Below are 16,531 nucleotides of genomic sequence, written 5' to 3' on the forward strand. Positions count from 1 at the left end.
CGGTTTCAGTGGCTCCGCAGACGCCAGACACCTTACAAACCACATTTCCTCAATTCAGTCGCCTGTAGCGATACAACTTTTGCCTCAAGGTCTCCTTGGAATGGCAGCAGAAGCCGAGCGCGGCTCGTTCGTGGAAGATGCGGAGAGCTTCGGGAGGTCTTTGTAAGGAATGACCTTTTGAGGGAACGTCGTGGATTTACTTTCGCAGACGCTAGAAATACGAGGAGCGCGTTAAAGCCGCGGCGCGAGCGTGTATGTATGTAGACATGGCAGGGCTGTGCACATCCGGGCCACAAGACCGTGACTCCATTATTTTCTGTTCACTGTGAAACTGGCGTAGAAGGCAACCAAAAAGCAACTCTATAGCACATTCGACTCGTTTTCTGTAGTAATCAGCCTGGATAAGGGTCAAGGACATGTCTAATCAAGGAGTTAGAAGAAATGGACCCGTAAAGTTGCGTTTAACAGGTAAGGAATTTGCGACAGCGACACAGTTTCATCTGAACCTGGCTAACTGGCTAACAGCTATTGCTGTAAGTCCTTGTGGTTTTCTGTCTTTACATGCGGGCTTTATGTTTAAAAGGACTCTAGAGTGTTTAACTGTCAGATAATACAAGGGTTTTGTTGTTTTTTGCAGCGCTGCGTTCTTTAGCAGGCTGGGGCAACGTCATAATTAAGCCTTAATGGAACGCGAACGCAACAATTAACGATACATTTCTTTCTCGTGCATTGTTTACGTTTTCTAAGTTGAGTTGCGACTATCGTTAGCGTGCTCATTAAAGCGAAAACACGCGGCTACATACTCGCTGATGCAGGGGTTTTAAAGAGTAGCCATCGGCGCTGCGAAAAATATGGCTTATTGACATAAATCCGGTCTAGTACTTTACAAAACGCGCAAATTTAAAGCTTACTTTTTATGGAGCCATTTGCGCCTAATGTAAAATTGAGGGTTTAAGAAATCGTGCTGCGTTAATCACATTAATGCTAGGCTGCAAGTGTCTGATCTCATCGCTGTATTTGAAATGTTTGTACCATGTGGCATTGTAAACTATTACAATAATTAGGCTACTAGTTAGCGGGGATTAATCAAATAAAGTAGTGTTTTTGAAGTGATGAAGAGTAATTTCGATTTTACACACACACGCACACAAAATGCAAATAGATGGTACTGTTAAAAATAACTTGTTGTTAATATATTGACCGACAGTCGGTTTGACTGATATTTTGTCGATACTGTAACTTAATCCGTTATCGGTTTCTTATGGTCTACTGATAAATTGCATTTTGTCTTCAACTTTGTCCGTTTTGTAACCTGGGTTATTGTTGAAATTTGTTTACAAATTGCAGTTATTAAAGTATCCACACTGTGAATGCTTTTGTTGTTATACTCATAACACGTTATTGTTGTCAAAAAGTAGTAAAATAATGAAAAATTGGTAGTACATTTCTATTATTTGAAACTTAAATTTTTGAAATTGGTATTGTCCTACAAAAAATATTGTCAAACTGTAACTTGTGAGTATCTTCACAATATTAGCAACTGTACCCATAAAGTACAGGTTTCACTATAGAAAATTTAAATATTAAAAATGTTTAAATGTTTTTGTATACATGTACAATATGATGACTTTTATTGTTTTATTACTTTTTTTTTTTTTTTTACACTAATAGCTTAGGCTTAATTATTTTTAGAGCAATGTTAAAGATATGATATGCGTTATGGATGTTACTAATTTCTTTCTTCAGAATGAACGGTTGTTGCATAAAAGATAAGTAATTTATGCAAACAATAAGTAAGTTGTGTTTCCTGTGAACGCTGCTGTTTCCTGTTGAACTCTTAGTTGTGTTGTTGGGTGATGTTGTTAAGAGACCCACCGAATGACAGTAAGACCTGATGTTGAAGAATCAAAAATGTGAATATCGATGAAAAACATTAGACAACATGATGATCAGTCTGTCTCTATGGAAGTCTCTGTTGGAGACCTCAGGGAATGCTTTCCACAATGAAGCGTACCGTGCAGTGAAATCAGCCTCCAGGTATGCAGCGGGATGTTGTAGTATTCTTCGTGACCCAGCAGTGCGGTTGTGGGAGGAAGCAGCAGTCTGTGAGACTGGGAGATTCGTCTGTGGGGCTGTGGAGATGTCTGGCTCTCGCATATAGAAAGAGCCCATTCTCCTCCCTGGTTGCTGTTGCACCCTTAAATGAGCTATTTTCACTGCTCCGTGGGTGGGAATGAGGATAAAACTTTTACAATGAGTGACCTGCTGTCATCTCACAGCTTTCCACTGGTTCCCAGTGAAGCACTATATGAGATTAACCTAGTTGTTTTCTGGAATCAAGGCATCCTGATTGGTTGAAAGCCTTTTAATGTCGCTCTGATGTTTTTTTATTATTAAAAAAAAATTCACAATGGCTGTTGTACATATACACCTAACAAAATTTGGTGTAGAAACAGTTTTCACTTGGTAATTGCTATTGTGTTTCATTGTAAATGTTTGTGAAACATAAGTAACGCATTAAATTAAATGTGATTTTGAAGTAGAAAAACTGAAAAGTTATTTTCTTATAAAACCTACTCTGATAACAACTTCTTTTTTAGAGTGCATACAGCTTTTTTATGTCCAGTGCAAACCATTTAACTGAGGACAAATCACTATAATGCACAACTCTTCCAGGCTAAATGCTTTAATGGATAATTATTGCTGGTTATTGTGAAAATTTGTGATTCCTGAGCCCACTTTTAAGTATGTCCACTTTCCTAGTGATCTTACACCCTTCATTACTTTGTACAATTTTGTCATTAATCTTTCTCAAAAGGATCGTTGACCCAGAAATCAAAATTGATTTATTCACCCTTTCGTCTTTCGAAAACTGTATGACTTTTTTCTTCTGTGAAACACAAAAGGAGAATAACAAGCTCCAAAAACACACAAAAAAATCCCCATAATGCACTAGGGCTGCATGATAAATCACATGTGATTGTCATTAGCATCTCATCAGTAAAGCCGGTTCTGTGATTAGTAGTAAATCTCCATCACATGCTTTCAGATGGAGCAGCATTTACTACACAGAGCCATAGATCATTGACAAGCTATGCAATATTGCGTTTATAATCACAGATGAATCTCCTGACGAGATGCGCATGACAGTCTCATGCGATTAATTGTGTAGCCCACCATTAAAGTAACTTGTGTGTTGTATTTCAAGTCTTCTGAAGCCATACAATAGCTTTGAAAGAAATGTAACTTATTCACTGAATGTGTTGCTTAACAGCCATTCAGTTTGAATATAAAAGAGCAGATTGCTATAAATATCTCATTTTGTGTTACGTGAAAAAGTCGTACAGGTTCAGAAGACACAAAAAGTGAGATAACAATGCCAGAATTAAATTTTTTGGGATGTTTAATCAAATGCTGTGTTAAATACGATGATGCATTGCTGCCACACACATTTTTCCACTCAATTATGTTATAATAACTAGATGTTATGTCATTTTAATGACATCTTTTCTCATTAAAACAACATCTTTTCTCGCAATAACGAGATGTTTTCTCATTAAAACGACATGCTAAGCAGCGCAGACAGTCGCTTAACTCGCTCACATAGTGTACCATATATCTACAGTAACGGGAAAACAGTTTTTATGACATATGTTGTTATTACAAGAAAAAAATTGTCATTTTAACAAGAAGATATGTCGTTTTAACGAAGTACAGTTTAGCAAGATAGCTTTTGCTTACTGAATCATGTTGGAGGTGAAGAGGATCTTATGCTTTCTGAACCCATCTTGGTCTTGTTATTGCTAGCAGATGACAACATTTCTGCCGTAATCCTCTTAAGTCACTTTTATTTAGTTTGATGCAAACAGCTAAACAAACACGAGTGGACGTTGAGACATAAGACAGCGGCCATGTTTAATGTGCCTCCAGGATCAGCGCTCCGGCAAATTCCAAGTCTTTCCACTCGTTGCGAGCAGCCAAATGAAATATTTAAGCTTGCGCTGTGTCTGATGGAATGAGGTAGAGAGGAGAGGACAATTAGAGATGTAGTCTTATGTTTACTGCAGTAGACTACTGTTCAATGTCTGTTTCTGATGGTAATAAGCTGATATCATCTCTTGTTAATTAATAAATGTGCAAGGATCATGCATACGATTCTTCGGTATGACTCAAGCAGGATGTAATGGTGGTGCAGGGCTTTGCAGACTTTGGGGCATTTTGTGGTGGCGAGTGGCATTTGTGGAATGCAAATTCACTGAGGAAATCAAAAGGACTCCCCTTACCCTTTAAAAAAGATTTCTTGTGTGGATTGATACATATTCTTCACTGGTTTGAGCTGCTGGAGCTGCTTATTATGGCTCCTTTAGGTTTTTTTTTTCAGGTCTAGTCCACTTTTACTGCCACGTCCCTTTGGAGTAACCTTGGGTTAAGTGTCTTGCTCCATGGTGGTAGTCCAGGATTGTAATCTAAGGATACCATTACATGTACTTACTATTGCAACATTTGCATTTGCTTAACTGGTTACTTGACATTTAGCTGCTGACAATATGCGTGAATCTCACAAAGCCTGTCTAGATTAGTTCTATATGTAATTTCAAAGTCTAATTGCTATTTTAGCTATTGCTTTCTCATTAATGTAGTGATGAATAATTAGAACAGATAGATTGGTCCTGAAATATTGATGTGTTTTTATATTATTAAATGTGGCTTTCAAATATGTTGTCAAATGATTATTATTACCTGTTTTGTCCTTAGAAACTGCTAAAAAAGGTCCATTTAATTAGTGCTATCAATAATGGTATTGATATCTGTGTTTTGTTCATGTTGAAAACAAATTAAATGGTATCACTCATCCCTATTCTTTTTAAATCATTACTGCACTGCATAAAAATAATATATTATTTATATTTTCTTCATACATCCTTAAGCATGTCTTGTTTTACCATTTATTGTGTTTTAAAAATACTGTGTAATATTTAGGATCTAATGAAATTTTTTTTTTTTTTATATATTTTTAAAAATGTTTTGTTTTATTTTTTATTGTGTTTTATGCATTACAGTAAGAAGAATTTGTCATGAAACTTATTTTAAAATGTGAAAATCACAATGGTCTTAATGCAGAATATGTGCTTATTCAGCGTTTTCCACCCTCAAATTTAGTTTTTTCATTAATTTTCTGGTTTTCATTTTAATGGTTTAATTAGTTTTTAGGGATTTTTTTTTTCCAGAAATACTGTTGTGTATTAAAAATTTTCTGGAAAATAAATTCTGGAAAATATTTTTTTCTGATAAATATTCTGCAAAAAGAATATTTTAATAACAATTTTATTATTCATTTATTGTGTTTTAAAAATACTGTGTAATATTTAGGATCTAATGAAAAGTAGTAGTACTATAGCTTATATTTTGACGGGTTGCTGTGAAGACCTTTAAGTTTGTTTGTTTATGATATGACGATAGTTTTTCTTACAAGAAATGGTAAAATACTCATGAAGTGACTCAGAGCAGTTATAGGGATCGTTCACGCTTCAGTATGTGTAGTAAACGAAACAGCATATCTGCGCCATTCATTTGCGCAGAGGAGTGCAGAACATGCAGAATTCTTATTTAAATAGTATTATACGGCTTGATATTCACAGACACTATTAGTCCATATCACGTTTTGATTTATGTGTACTGACCTACTTCTGATTTATTAATCCAAAATTTGCCGAATTCCGTGACATTCTGCGTTATACAGTAAATTCAATTTTTATGACTGGATTCCGTGATTCCATCCACATTTTCTGCATCGCAGAAATCATAGAGCAATAACAACATTTGTTTTTCTCATGTTTCTCTCAGAAATACGTCATATTGCTGGAGTAAATTGGGTTATGTTAACTGTAAGCACGCAGTGTAATCTAGTCCAGCATGAAGTGTTTATTTGTCGGCATCAGACTGTTGTCCTTGTCTAATTGTGATGTAATAGTTAATGGAATGCTGTGGAAGTCATTTCAGCCATGTGGGTCTCCAGACAGAACGGCTGGTAAAAACACCATGTTCAGCTGCATATGGCTGTTGACTCGGCTGCCAAATTTCCGAATAGCATTCTAGCGGAGAGTTTAAAGGGCGGGGTGGGGGAGCCAACAAATCGAAAGCAGGCGAAAAGAAAGTGCAATAATTGCACGACATTTGTAAACGTTTTCCTTCTCTGACTGAGAGCCCTCGAATGATTGAAATTGTTCCACCAATTAATAGACTGAGACTGGATTTCCTGTTGGTTCAGCTGCTCTGCTGCAAGGCAAAGGCAGAGACGGTTGTGCTTACAAGCCATTGCATCTGAACTGCAACGGCCAGATAAGCAGGACAGCTGCGACAGAAACGCAGACGCAGGCTGTTTAAATAAGAACCGACTGCACTGACCGCTGCACTGTGCAATAGTTCAGACCAGATGTGAAGATGTTTGAAGCGCTTAGTTTTGTTTTTCACGTCTCTGAGCAATAATGCTGTCTGTTTTTCCTTTTTTTTTTAAACCTTGATTGACCAGATTGAACTGGGGGAAATGTGATCCAGGATCAGGAACTGGTTTGTGGTCCGATGCCAGCTGCGTATGACTTCCACCGCATGTCTGGCTGAAAACGAAAACATTTGGCTAGACGTTCCTCATTAGCACTCTTTAATTCTGTAGATCAGGAACAGCTTTCAAGACATTTCTCACGGTTTTGTGGTCTCAGGCGGGACGATTTTTAATAGTAAACATTTGGGTGCATCTCATATATGTCTGCGCATAGGGCTCTGTTAAATGCACTGGGCCTGGTTTTTGGTACAATCTACAGGACTCAATTTCTTTACTTTTTTTTTCTCTTTCTCTTTTTGCTGTCTCTCCCTGGTTGTTTGTGTCAGTATTATGGAGGAGAGCAGTCCAGCTTGTGGAGAAATTTTTATGTCACTTTATTGTCAATATGATATATCGTGTTTTAGCTCTTCATTTTGTTTAGCTTGCATCCTAAAGTGGAAAAAACTTATTTTAATTAGGCATTTTGACAAACTCAGTCTGTTGATGACAAAACTGTCCTACAGCAACCCAGCTCAATCCCACTTTAAATTTTCTGAGAGTTGTTAATGAAAAATAAAAAGTTAAAACTTTTTTTTTGATGTTTAAAATAATTATATTTTATATGCCGTTTTATGCTTATCTTTGTATTCATTTTTGGTTCTAGATGCTTTTGTAAAGCTAAAGTTTTGCAAGCGAATAGTTGCAAGAGTTTCTCTTTTTGTTATTGATAGTTGAATTAGTTTGATTAATATTCCTGTAACTTTCGATTTTGATTGTGTAAGTATAATGTAAAAGCCTCATGTGAATGAAATAAGTAAGTTTTATGTGCTTCCTTTAATTTTACCTCACTTTTGGCCATTAAAGCCACATGAACGTGATTCTGGACTTTAGTAGGTCCAGAAAAGCAGGTGTCCGGCCCTCGATCTAATGCGAGTGTAATACCCGTGCTTTAATCCATGATGTCATGAAATGTCATGCCAACTAGTGTAAGCACACTTAATCTAATTGTCTGTGTTTGACAGCAGAGTTGTGACTTTTGCCTGATCTCTTTACATGCTCACTAGGGATGCACTGATAGGATTTTTTTTTTTTTTTGGCCGATACCGATTTTAACAAACAGCTATTGGCCGATTCTGATACCGATGCCGATATTGGTCGATTGCATAAAGCAGGGGTTAAAATAAATAAATAATTTAAAATAAAATCGATCGGTTCACTCCGAGCAGAATTGGTATTTGAACATTTCTGTTCCTGGGTACGTCTGTATTATTACCGTTCTGAAACCAGTTTGAGTAGAAAAAATACTGGTTAATAATGTTATTTTTAAAAGTTTTTCTTTGCCTATAATAATAATAATAATATTAATAATAAAGTACAGCGTTATCTTTACTCAAAAAGAAAAAAAAAAACACGAGGGTCTTGATCTGGTAACCTATCTTGCGCTTAGTCATATACAGCAGTACAGCCAATACAGCATCATCTTTACTAGATTTTGACCAAATGTATTAAACAAAAGAAAATACTGTCAATGCTTTAAAGACATTAAAGTAGGCCTATTTTTCAAGATATTTAAAAATGTTTGCAGCATGGATAAAAAAAAAAAACGCTACTCCTATAAGCGTTTTGAGAGGAAAAAAACAGCCTGAACGGCACAGACTGTACTACGGACTATTTCAATTGAGCAGTGTAACTTTTTATGTTTCTTTAACTGTATTTTATTTAGATAATGAACAGGCTGTGATGCCAGATTAGCAAAAATATGTTGTATGTGCCTGTGAGTCGCTGATGAGATTCAAAACTGTACAGCTTTTGCAAAATAAAGAAAACGGCTTTCCTTTCTGTGAACTTCGGAGCACGTTATGATGATCCAAACTCGGCAAACATTTTTCTTTCGTTTTGTTTATGTGTTAATGATTTAAGTAAAACATATTTTGTTTATAGGCCTATATATTCCTTTTTATGTAGCCTATATAGTTTTATTCCATTTTCTCTGTTCACAGAAATGCTGCAGGTGCGTGATGTGAATCATGCCATGTTTGCTGGTTTCAAACACACAATATGTTGAATGTTACACTGCATTTGTTTTTATTTATTTGTTTGAATAATGCTTGGTGGTTCGTGACATATCCTAAGATAAACTAACTCCGGGGCATTGCCATTGCGACTTACCTATGATGAATTTACAACTGAGCGCGGGCGTTTCACATTTGCATATGGCAGAACTATGCTGTCTGACAAACTATGTTTTGTGCAGATTTTATTTTGTCTTGGCAAGTATTTAATTATTTTGCCCAGAGAAAAATGTTGGATTATGCAACAGACAACAGACGTTTTCTCCATGCAGTTAATTAATAAACCATCAGTATCAGTCCTTTTCATGCTATTTCTGATATGACGATGGCTTTAAAATAATCAAAAATTGTCCGATAAATATCGCTGACCGATACATCGGTGCATCCCTGCTGCTCACCTCAACCAGCCTAAATGTCTGTTTCTCATCTTGTATTAAGACCTACAGCTGTGTTGGGGGACACATTAGTGATTTGTCTGATAATATTAGCCTAATTTCCTATTTCAACCTTCGGGGATTTCAATTTTAAATTGTATTGGATATTAAGACTCGTTTTTAGAGGACATATCATGATTTAAGTGTATTTTCTTACCCCATTTACAAATTGTACTTTTTGTTTTGGGAATAATTTGCCAGTTGTTTCCTTTAAGTATAGTATAATTGTTTTTTTTTTCAGTGTAATTCTGGGGTGACGTAGACTTAATCTAGACAGGTTTTGTGAGTTCCACCCATGTCATCAGTAGCTAAATGTCAAGTAACTAGTCATGTTAATATGTTTGTTTAGTTATGTGTCTGTTAAATTTTGTTAGATTTGCACTTAGAACAAGAATAAAATGTATTTGCTAATGGACTATAAAATATATAAAGATGTTCTTTGAAAGCAATATCTTATACAGGTTTTTAAGTCAGTTTATCTTGTTTTAAGATATTTTTACTTGAAAACAAGACAAAAATACTGATGAAGAAAAATGTATTGTTTAGTTGCTGGGTGAGCTAACCATCTTGTCCCCTCAGTAGTTTGATTATCGACCAATACTCACAGTTTAAAATAGCCAAATATTGGTCCTTTATGGTCGATATGATGTTCTTCTACTGGTCTTTCATTGGATTCAGTGGTTCTTGTGTGGTTATTGTCCAATGGTCATAGTTTAAAATTGGCAAATATTGGTCATTCATAAAAATTATTGGATTCAGTGGATCTTTAAGACCAGTGCTGTTTATAGAGGACACTTGATGGATTGTTAGGAAAATAACTACATGCTGTTTATGGGTGATGCGGATGGGAACATACTGCTGTGTTGATCAGATAGAGGTGGTTTATGGTTTACAGTTGGAAAAGCACGCCAGGGTTGCTCTCTAGTGGGAATTAAATTGATAAATGACAGTGGACTAAAATACAAGTCTTAATTTGACAGAGTAGATTTTATTAACCCTTTCCTGCTGGACAATCCAACTATTTTTTGTGTGTGTGTGAAATGAAGAAAGGGCAAGTAGCACATTGAATTAAATGTTTAATGTTGCAAGTTTCTTGTAAAACATATCCCAATAATTAGTTTTATTTACAACTTTGAAAAGTCATTTTTCGCATTGTAGTTGTTTTAGAATATGCGAGCTGTTTTCTGGTCTAGCTTTTTTAGATTTTTAGCTAATTATGTATTATTTGTGTTCATAATTAATATTTTCATAAATCGTTAAGATTGTGTAAAAGTGATGCAAACCACATCTCATTATTAAGCTGTTTTTAACTTCTCACTTCAGCGGCGTTTAAGCAGATGAGACATGAAGTATCTACTCAAAGGTAAATTCGGGGTCCGTCGGCAGAGCCACACACAGCGGTGGTCCCGTTCGAAAACAGATCTTAATGTTTACCTGTAGCAGCTCCAAGTGCACCTAGGCAGTCGTCCAGGCTTCCTGAGGTCTGTGTTGTTTAGTCTAAGCCCACTACCCCAGAGCTTCCTCCACCGGTTCACCATGTCTGCTCATAGTGGTTTTTCCTTTTTGTTGAAGTGTTAAAGGTCTGGGTTATATGGCCCAGATCTTTGGGTTTCCCCCTCACATCTTGGAGCCACGTACCTCAGGAGAAGAGATAGGCCTCTTCTCATTGTTGTGGTTGATATTGTCTCCAAAGCAGTTTGTTTTTCATTAATACTGCATCGGCAGCCAAAGGGCATTGCTGTGGGTTGGGTAAAGGATTTAGTGTTCAATTTGATGAAATCCTTCCTGCTGTGATTAGATGAAACATCTCACATACCTTCATTAATATGGGTCATCAAGTTAATCATAAGGTAACTATACTTAAACTTTCATTCAACCTGAGTGTGAACAATCGGGCAGATATTTGTTTTTCAGATTTTCTTGTGTACTCCTCCCAGAATGTTTTGGTTCATTGAAATCTTGTTGCTGGAGGTTTCGCTTCAACTAAAGTGTAAATGTTACCCTTTAAGACAATCTGTGTGTTTATTTTATTTTTTTTATTTTTTGCCGAAAGCAACCACATGCTTGTCAATTATGATTTTTTTATGATTTGAAGATGGAGCAATGGTAACTTTTTAGTTTTATTGATCAGGCAGACTTTTCTTGTTTTTAAAATGCTCGATCAAATCTAATATAGTTTAATTTTTTTTTCTTGTAGTAATTTCTTTGTCCACACACACTTACTGCACTTCCTGCAAGTTTTCATTACTGTCCATCTTAAAATTAAGCAATTAATTTTAAAGCAAACTTGTAAGTCTTTTTGAGTGATTCATTAAAAAGAACCATCCTTTTTACATGAACTGGACTGGACTTTTTTTGTTGAGAATATTATTTTTTTTTTTATTAAGAGATAGCTTGGTTTGTTTTGTTATTATATATTTTTTTGGTAGAAATTTGTTTGGTTGGTTTTTTTTTTTGATTAGTACTACTGTGGTTGCGCTACATGTTTTTCATTCACTAAACAGAACTGGTTCATAGGACTCATTTGTTCATGAGTCACACACTGGTTGTACTTTTCATTTTGTCAGCTCAGTTGAAAACATGGTCATTTATCTTGTCACATTCGATTCAAATTACAAACTTACATTTATGACTAAAATAACTTTTTAATTATTCATTTATTTTTGCAGTGGTGATTCAGAAGCATTGCAGGAAGGTTATATTTTTGCAGTCAACCTATTTGTGACTGTAATTTGTAATTTTGATGTAGTTCTCTACAGTTAAACCACATTTTATGGTGTGTTTCTGCTTTTTTGTCACTTAATCAGTGAATTATAGTTTTGATTGACTTGTCAAAGGTAAATGCACTTGATTCAGACACTTTTCCACCAGGTGAATTATTTACTAAAGGTGAAGATGTTCTCCTTCAAGCAAGTTTTCAGTATCAGCGTTGGCCAATCCCTTGATGTGCAACCTGAAAGAAATGATTCACAGTCTGAGATGGAAACCACAGAGCAATCCTGGGAGAGCCACTGATGGTCCTTAAGTCTCTTGTGTTTTCTTTCAGTCTTATGTGGTGTTCAGTTTGAGACTAAGTGGTCTCTCAGACATCTGACTAAGAGACTGACCTTTGGCATTGTAAAGAAGGCGGTGGAAAATGGATTCCATGACTCCGATCCAATCCGATAATGTCTTTGCGCCTCCTGTAGCACTTATGGTAGCAGTATCTCGATTGGTCACAGCGTTCTCCGTTGATAAGCGCACATCTTGACTCAGATGTGAGCTCGGCCAAACAGGATGCCAAGAAGCGGCCCTAATGAATGAGATACCAATCCAGTGAGTGAGAAAGTTCAACTAAATCCTTCCTTACTCATGAAAATCACGAAAGGAGGGAAACCGGAGAGTGCTGTAGCAGGAAGCGAATCTGAGATTACACCTAGCTCTCCACTAACAACGAGACGACCTCTCCACCCTTCTCTCCTTTCCTCCGTCGTCTTTCCTGTACTGTTTTAAGAAGCGAAGTAGGAAGGAGTGGCGGAGAGAAAGGAAGCCTTTTGTTTACAGATGAACAATGCTGCGAACAAGAGCGTGCGGCCTTAGAGCTGAAGACAAAACATGGCTGCAGACGGGCAGGGCAAGGCTGGGCCGGTCCGCAGATAGTGTGAAGGGAAGCGGTGTGAGAGAGAGAGGGAGACGGGGAGGAAGGAGGCCTGCATTCCAGTGAGATGCCTCAGCCTGTTTGGAGTGACTGGATTATACATTGAGAAAGTCAAGGATGAACTCATGAGCAGAGCTTTCAGTAATGCCGAGTTCACACTGCACAATTTTAGCCCGATTTTTCACTCGCCGACAGGTTTTGCGAAATCGCCGACAAATGCCCAAAATCGGAGGCAAATCGGTGCTCGTTTACACGAGTGACAAACATGCAGTGTGAATTATCAAAGACGCGATCTGAGGGAATTGCTGACGCCCGCAAAATATTTGGCATGCTAAATATCTGGAGCTGTCAGCGATGATTTCTGACTGAAAACTACATCTGCGATGACCTACAGCCAATGAGAGACCAAGATACAGGGCAGAGGGAAGGTGAGGGAGGAGTTATAGACCAGAATATATATATATATATATATATATATATATTCTGGTCTATAACTCCTCCCTCCCTCCCTTTTTTTTTTTTTGTCTGACACACACGGGTTCTCACGTTATTTCCTTATCACTTCTCGTGTGTGTTTTGTACATAGTTTGCCGAGCAGACAGAGCTGTCGGCGATTCTTTTAATTGTGAAGTCATGCAAAGTGAAACTCCTATCACAGATCCATCGTGCAATGTGAACACAGCAGCAACTGAATGCTTCCCCTAGATAGTCACGCAGTGAGAAAACAACAGCGAGCCGTCGAGTTTGAAAATCGTGCAGTATGAACTCGGCAGTAGGCACACTTTTAGTTAGACAACCATTTTGTTCCACCACAAAAGATCCCATGAAAACAAAATAAGAGCTTTGTGGCTTTTAGCCCATGTTTGTTAGCTGTATGCTAGGGACACACACACAGATATAGGCTACATATATATATTACATACATGCATACATAAGGGTTATTGTTTCATCTCGGATTTATTATATCCCAAAGCATTAATTATCTGAACAGTGTTTGGTTTTTCAGCTCCTTTTCTCTCACACCCCCACTTCCTCTCAAGTATTGTGTACCATGATGCAGCTTTTCCATTATTTAACCACTAACCCCATTTTTGTCAACCCCCAGTTTTTCCCACAATTCCTTGTGTCCTTTCCCATCCATTAAAGTTCTTTGGGGAAAGACTTCTTTCCAGTCCATTGGTGGTTGATGACTTGTCACCATCATTGTTTTTTGTTATTGTTTCCGAGCTGTTTGGATGGAAATTAGACTTGAGTTTAATGTTTTCGGTATTATTTGACACCGTCATACCATGGTAGACAAAGAAATACATATATCAGGCCTTCCATTTTCTTTTAGTTGCTCTCTGTTGGAGACAGTCCATCTTTTTGTCCCTGTAGTTGAACGTCAATTGATGGAAGAGCGGTTTTCATCAAACAGATGTTAAGGGCAATCTTACATCACACTAAACCAATTGAGCTTGTTAGTAGTTGAGCTTTGTAAACCTTTGGGGAACACTTCTCAAAGGAGGGGGATTTGGTGGATTGTAGTATGGCGAATTCTCTTCACCAAACGTCTGGGAATCGGGATTAGCCAAGAACAATGACCATTGTGCCATAGTTGCCGTGTTTTGACGGTGTACAAAAGTGTTTTTGACAGCTAATATTTGTCTTTTTGCTTAACTGACGGGTCCAATCATATCCACTTCACCTCTCCTCTTTTCTTCTCTCTTGTTTTTGTACATGTATTCATGGAAAGCATGACACAAGGCTCCCAGCATGACCAGTAAAATATTGATGTGCTGCCCTGTACGTGTGATTTACTATATTGTCTTCTTTTTCCAAAGAAAGACGTGATCGACTTGTCAGGAAATTGCCTAGTCATTCACGAGGCGTCCACTGCACCAGACACGAACAGCGATAGCATCTAAAATTCAATGCTATTTTGAGCTCCTTGGTATCTGGGTTAAAGTCAAAACCGTGGAGTACGTCCTGTTTTTCAGTTGTGTTTGAATAGTTTAGACGAGGAGGTACATAGAGAGTTTCTCTCTCGCAGCATGATGGTTACGTATCTAGACTGCCTTTTTGGTTTTGCTAAATTGGGATTCGATAAATTGGTTTTCCTTCTCACGTTTGCTTTTGTCTCATTTTTAGACTACTTGAAAGATGATAAAACAAAAAAGCAGTCCTTTCGCCACTTACAGAGTCTGCGTGTGATTCATAGAACAAGAATGCATGAACGTGACACAGAAAAAGAAAAGCAGAATGGAAGAAAAGGGCCACGTGTCATGGGACTGATAATGTATGCATCCTGTAGAGCTGGAAGCTCATCTTCTGTGGGAACGAAGCCCTTTAGAAAGTCCTTACTTTTCCAGAAGTCCTTCGAGACCTTCACAGCTCTTGTGCGCCTCAGCTATTTTCACACCGTTTCTCGATGTAGATCTGTGCACATTTGTTTCTTCGTTTAATCAGTGCTTTCTGGGGGTTTTCTCACTCTCTGTGTCTCTCCATTGAGCTCTACGAATAACATTGCAGTCCTATCTTTATCTTCCAGCCATTCTTGATGCAAAGAAGGTGTTTGTGATAGACACAGATACACGTTGAGGCCGCTTTGTCGAGCTCTTCCAGACTCCTTGAAAAGGGCAGAGTGATGGCTGCTGGTTCTGACCGTGTCACTTCCTTTTCCTGGTATCAGACTGCTCTCTGCCACCCACAGGCCGCAACTTTTTGCTTCCACGGCCTAAATTAGCTACTATCTTGCCCTCTGGAGCTAAACACACACACAAAGCCACACACAGTGAGACCAAGGAGAACAAATAGAGCAGTCTGACTCCTGCAAAGTTGAAAATGCATCTGAAAATGGCTTTTTTTGTCTTATTCAGGGAGTCAGTTACATCGAGTACCCTAATCATCTATCTAAGAGCTGTGGGAAACCAGAAACTGCAGCTCAGTTTTATCACTGTGTGTTAGCTCTTTACCGTGTTTTGTGATACATTTCCATGCATATATTAATTGACAAAAAAACTGACCTTTTTTAATGGTGTTTGGTAAGGCAAGCGTCATTATAACTGTCCATGTATTATACTTAAGCAAAAGATCTGTCACTTAATAAACTTTTTGTTTTTTAATTCATGTTTATTTAATAATATTAATTTGTACAATTTAAAATGTTAAAACTGGGTCATTGTATATATATATATATATATATATAAAAATTGAATTTAATAATTAAGTAATGAATGCTTTAATTTCATTTGTTGTTATTGATATTATTTAGATACTTAATGCATTAACTCATGTTGACAAGCTGAACCATATTGTTAAGTCTCATTGAAATTTATTTTAAATATTTCTAGTTTCGCTATAAAAAAAATGCTTATCCTGTCTTTGCAAATCACTGACGAAATCATGTAAATTCATTAGTCTGAAGTAATAAATTAATCAGATTTTGTGGCAAACCTGAATAAAGTTACGGTAACACTTTATAAAAACCCTTTTTGTATAATGCATTATAAAAGTGGATTTAATGTATTAATTATGCCTTGTAAGGCATCTTTTGAATATGTTAATTGGGAAATGTAACAATTTAGAAACAACACTTTTTATTTGTACATTTAGAATGTTTTGAAATAGTAGCTTATAATGAATATTTGGCAGTATTACAAGTAGGGTTGTAAAAAGGTAGAAAATTTCCAGTTAATTTCTGAAGCATTCCAGAAATTTTGGAAACTTTCCAGGATTTTTATTGAATCTTCCAGGGATTTTTTTGAACATTTCCAGAAATTTACCGGACATTTTCCACCCCTTTGCAACCCTTATTACAATGCCAAACGAACCCCTTAATGCTAAATTTTTACCTTTTAAAAAAAAAAAA

At 36.9% G+C, this 16,531-nt stretch overlaps 1 protein-coding gene across 1 annotated transcript in view; it reads left to right on the forward strand.

Annotated features, from left to right (window-relative positions):
* Positions 1–13: 13 nt before the first annotated feature.
* The window catches only part of LOC109057647 (E3 ubiquitin-protein ligase SMURF2-like), a 53,744-nt gene continuing 37,226 nt past the window's right edge, over positions 14–16,531 (forward strand). The window contains exon 1 of the mRNA XM_042720633.1: positions 14–468. Coding sequence (XP_042576567.1) covers positions 417–468 — 52 coding nt within the window. The 5' untranslated portion in view covers positions 14–416. The remainder of the gene's footprint in view (positions 469–16,531) is intronic.

Source organism: Cyprinus carpio, chromosome B3 (genome assembly GCF_018340385.1).
Source record: "Cyprinus carpio isolate SPL01 chromosome B3, ASM1834038v1, whole genome shotgun sequence".
NCBI lineage: Eukaryota > Metazoa > Chordata > Actinopteri > Cypriniformes > Cyprinidae > Cyprinus > Cyprinus carpio.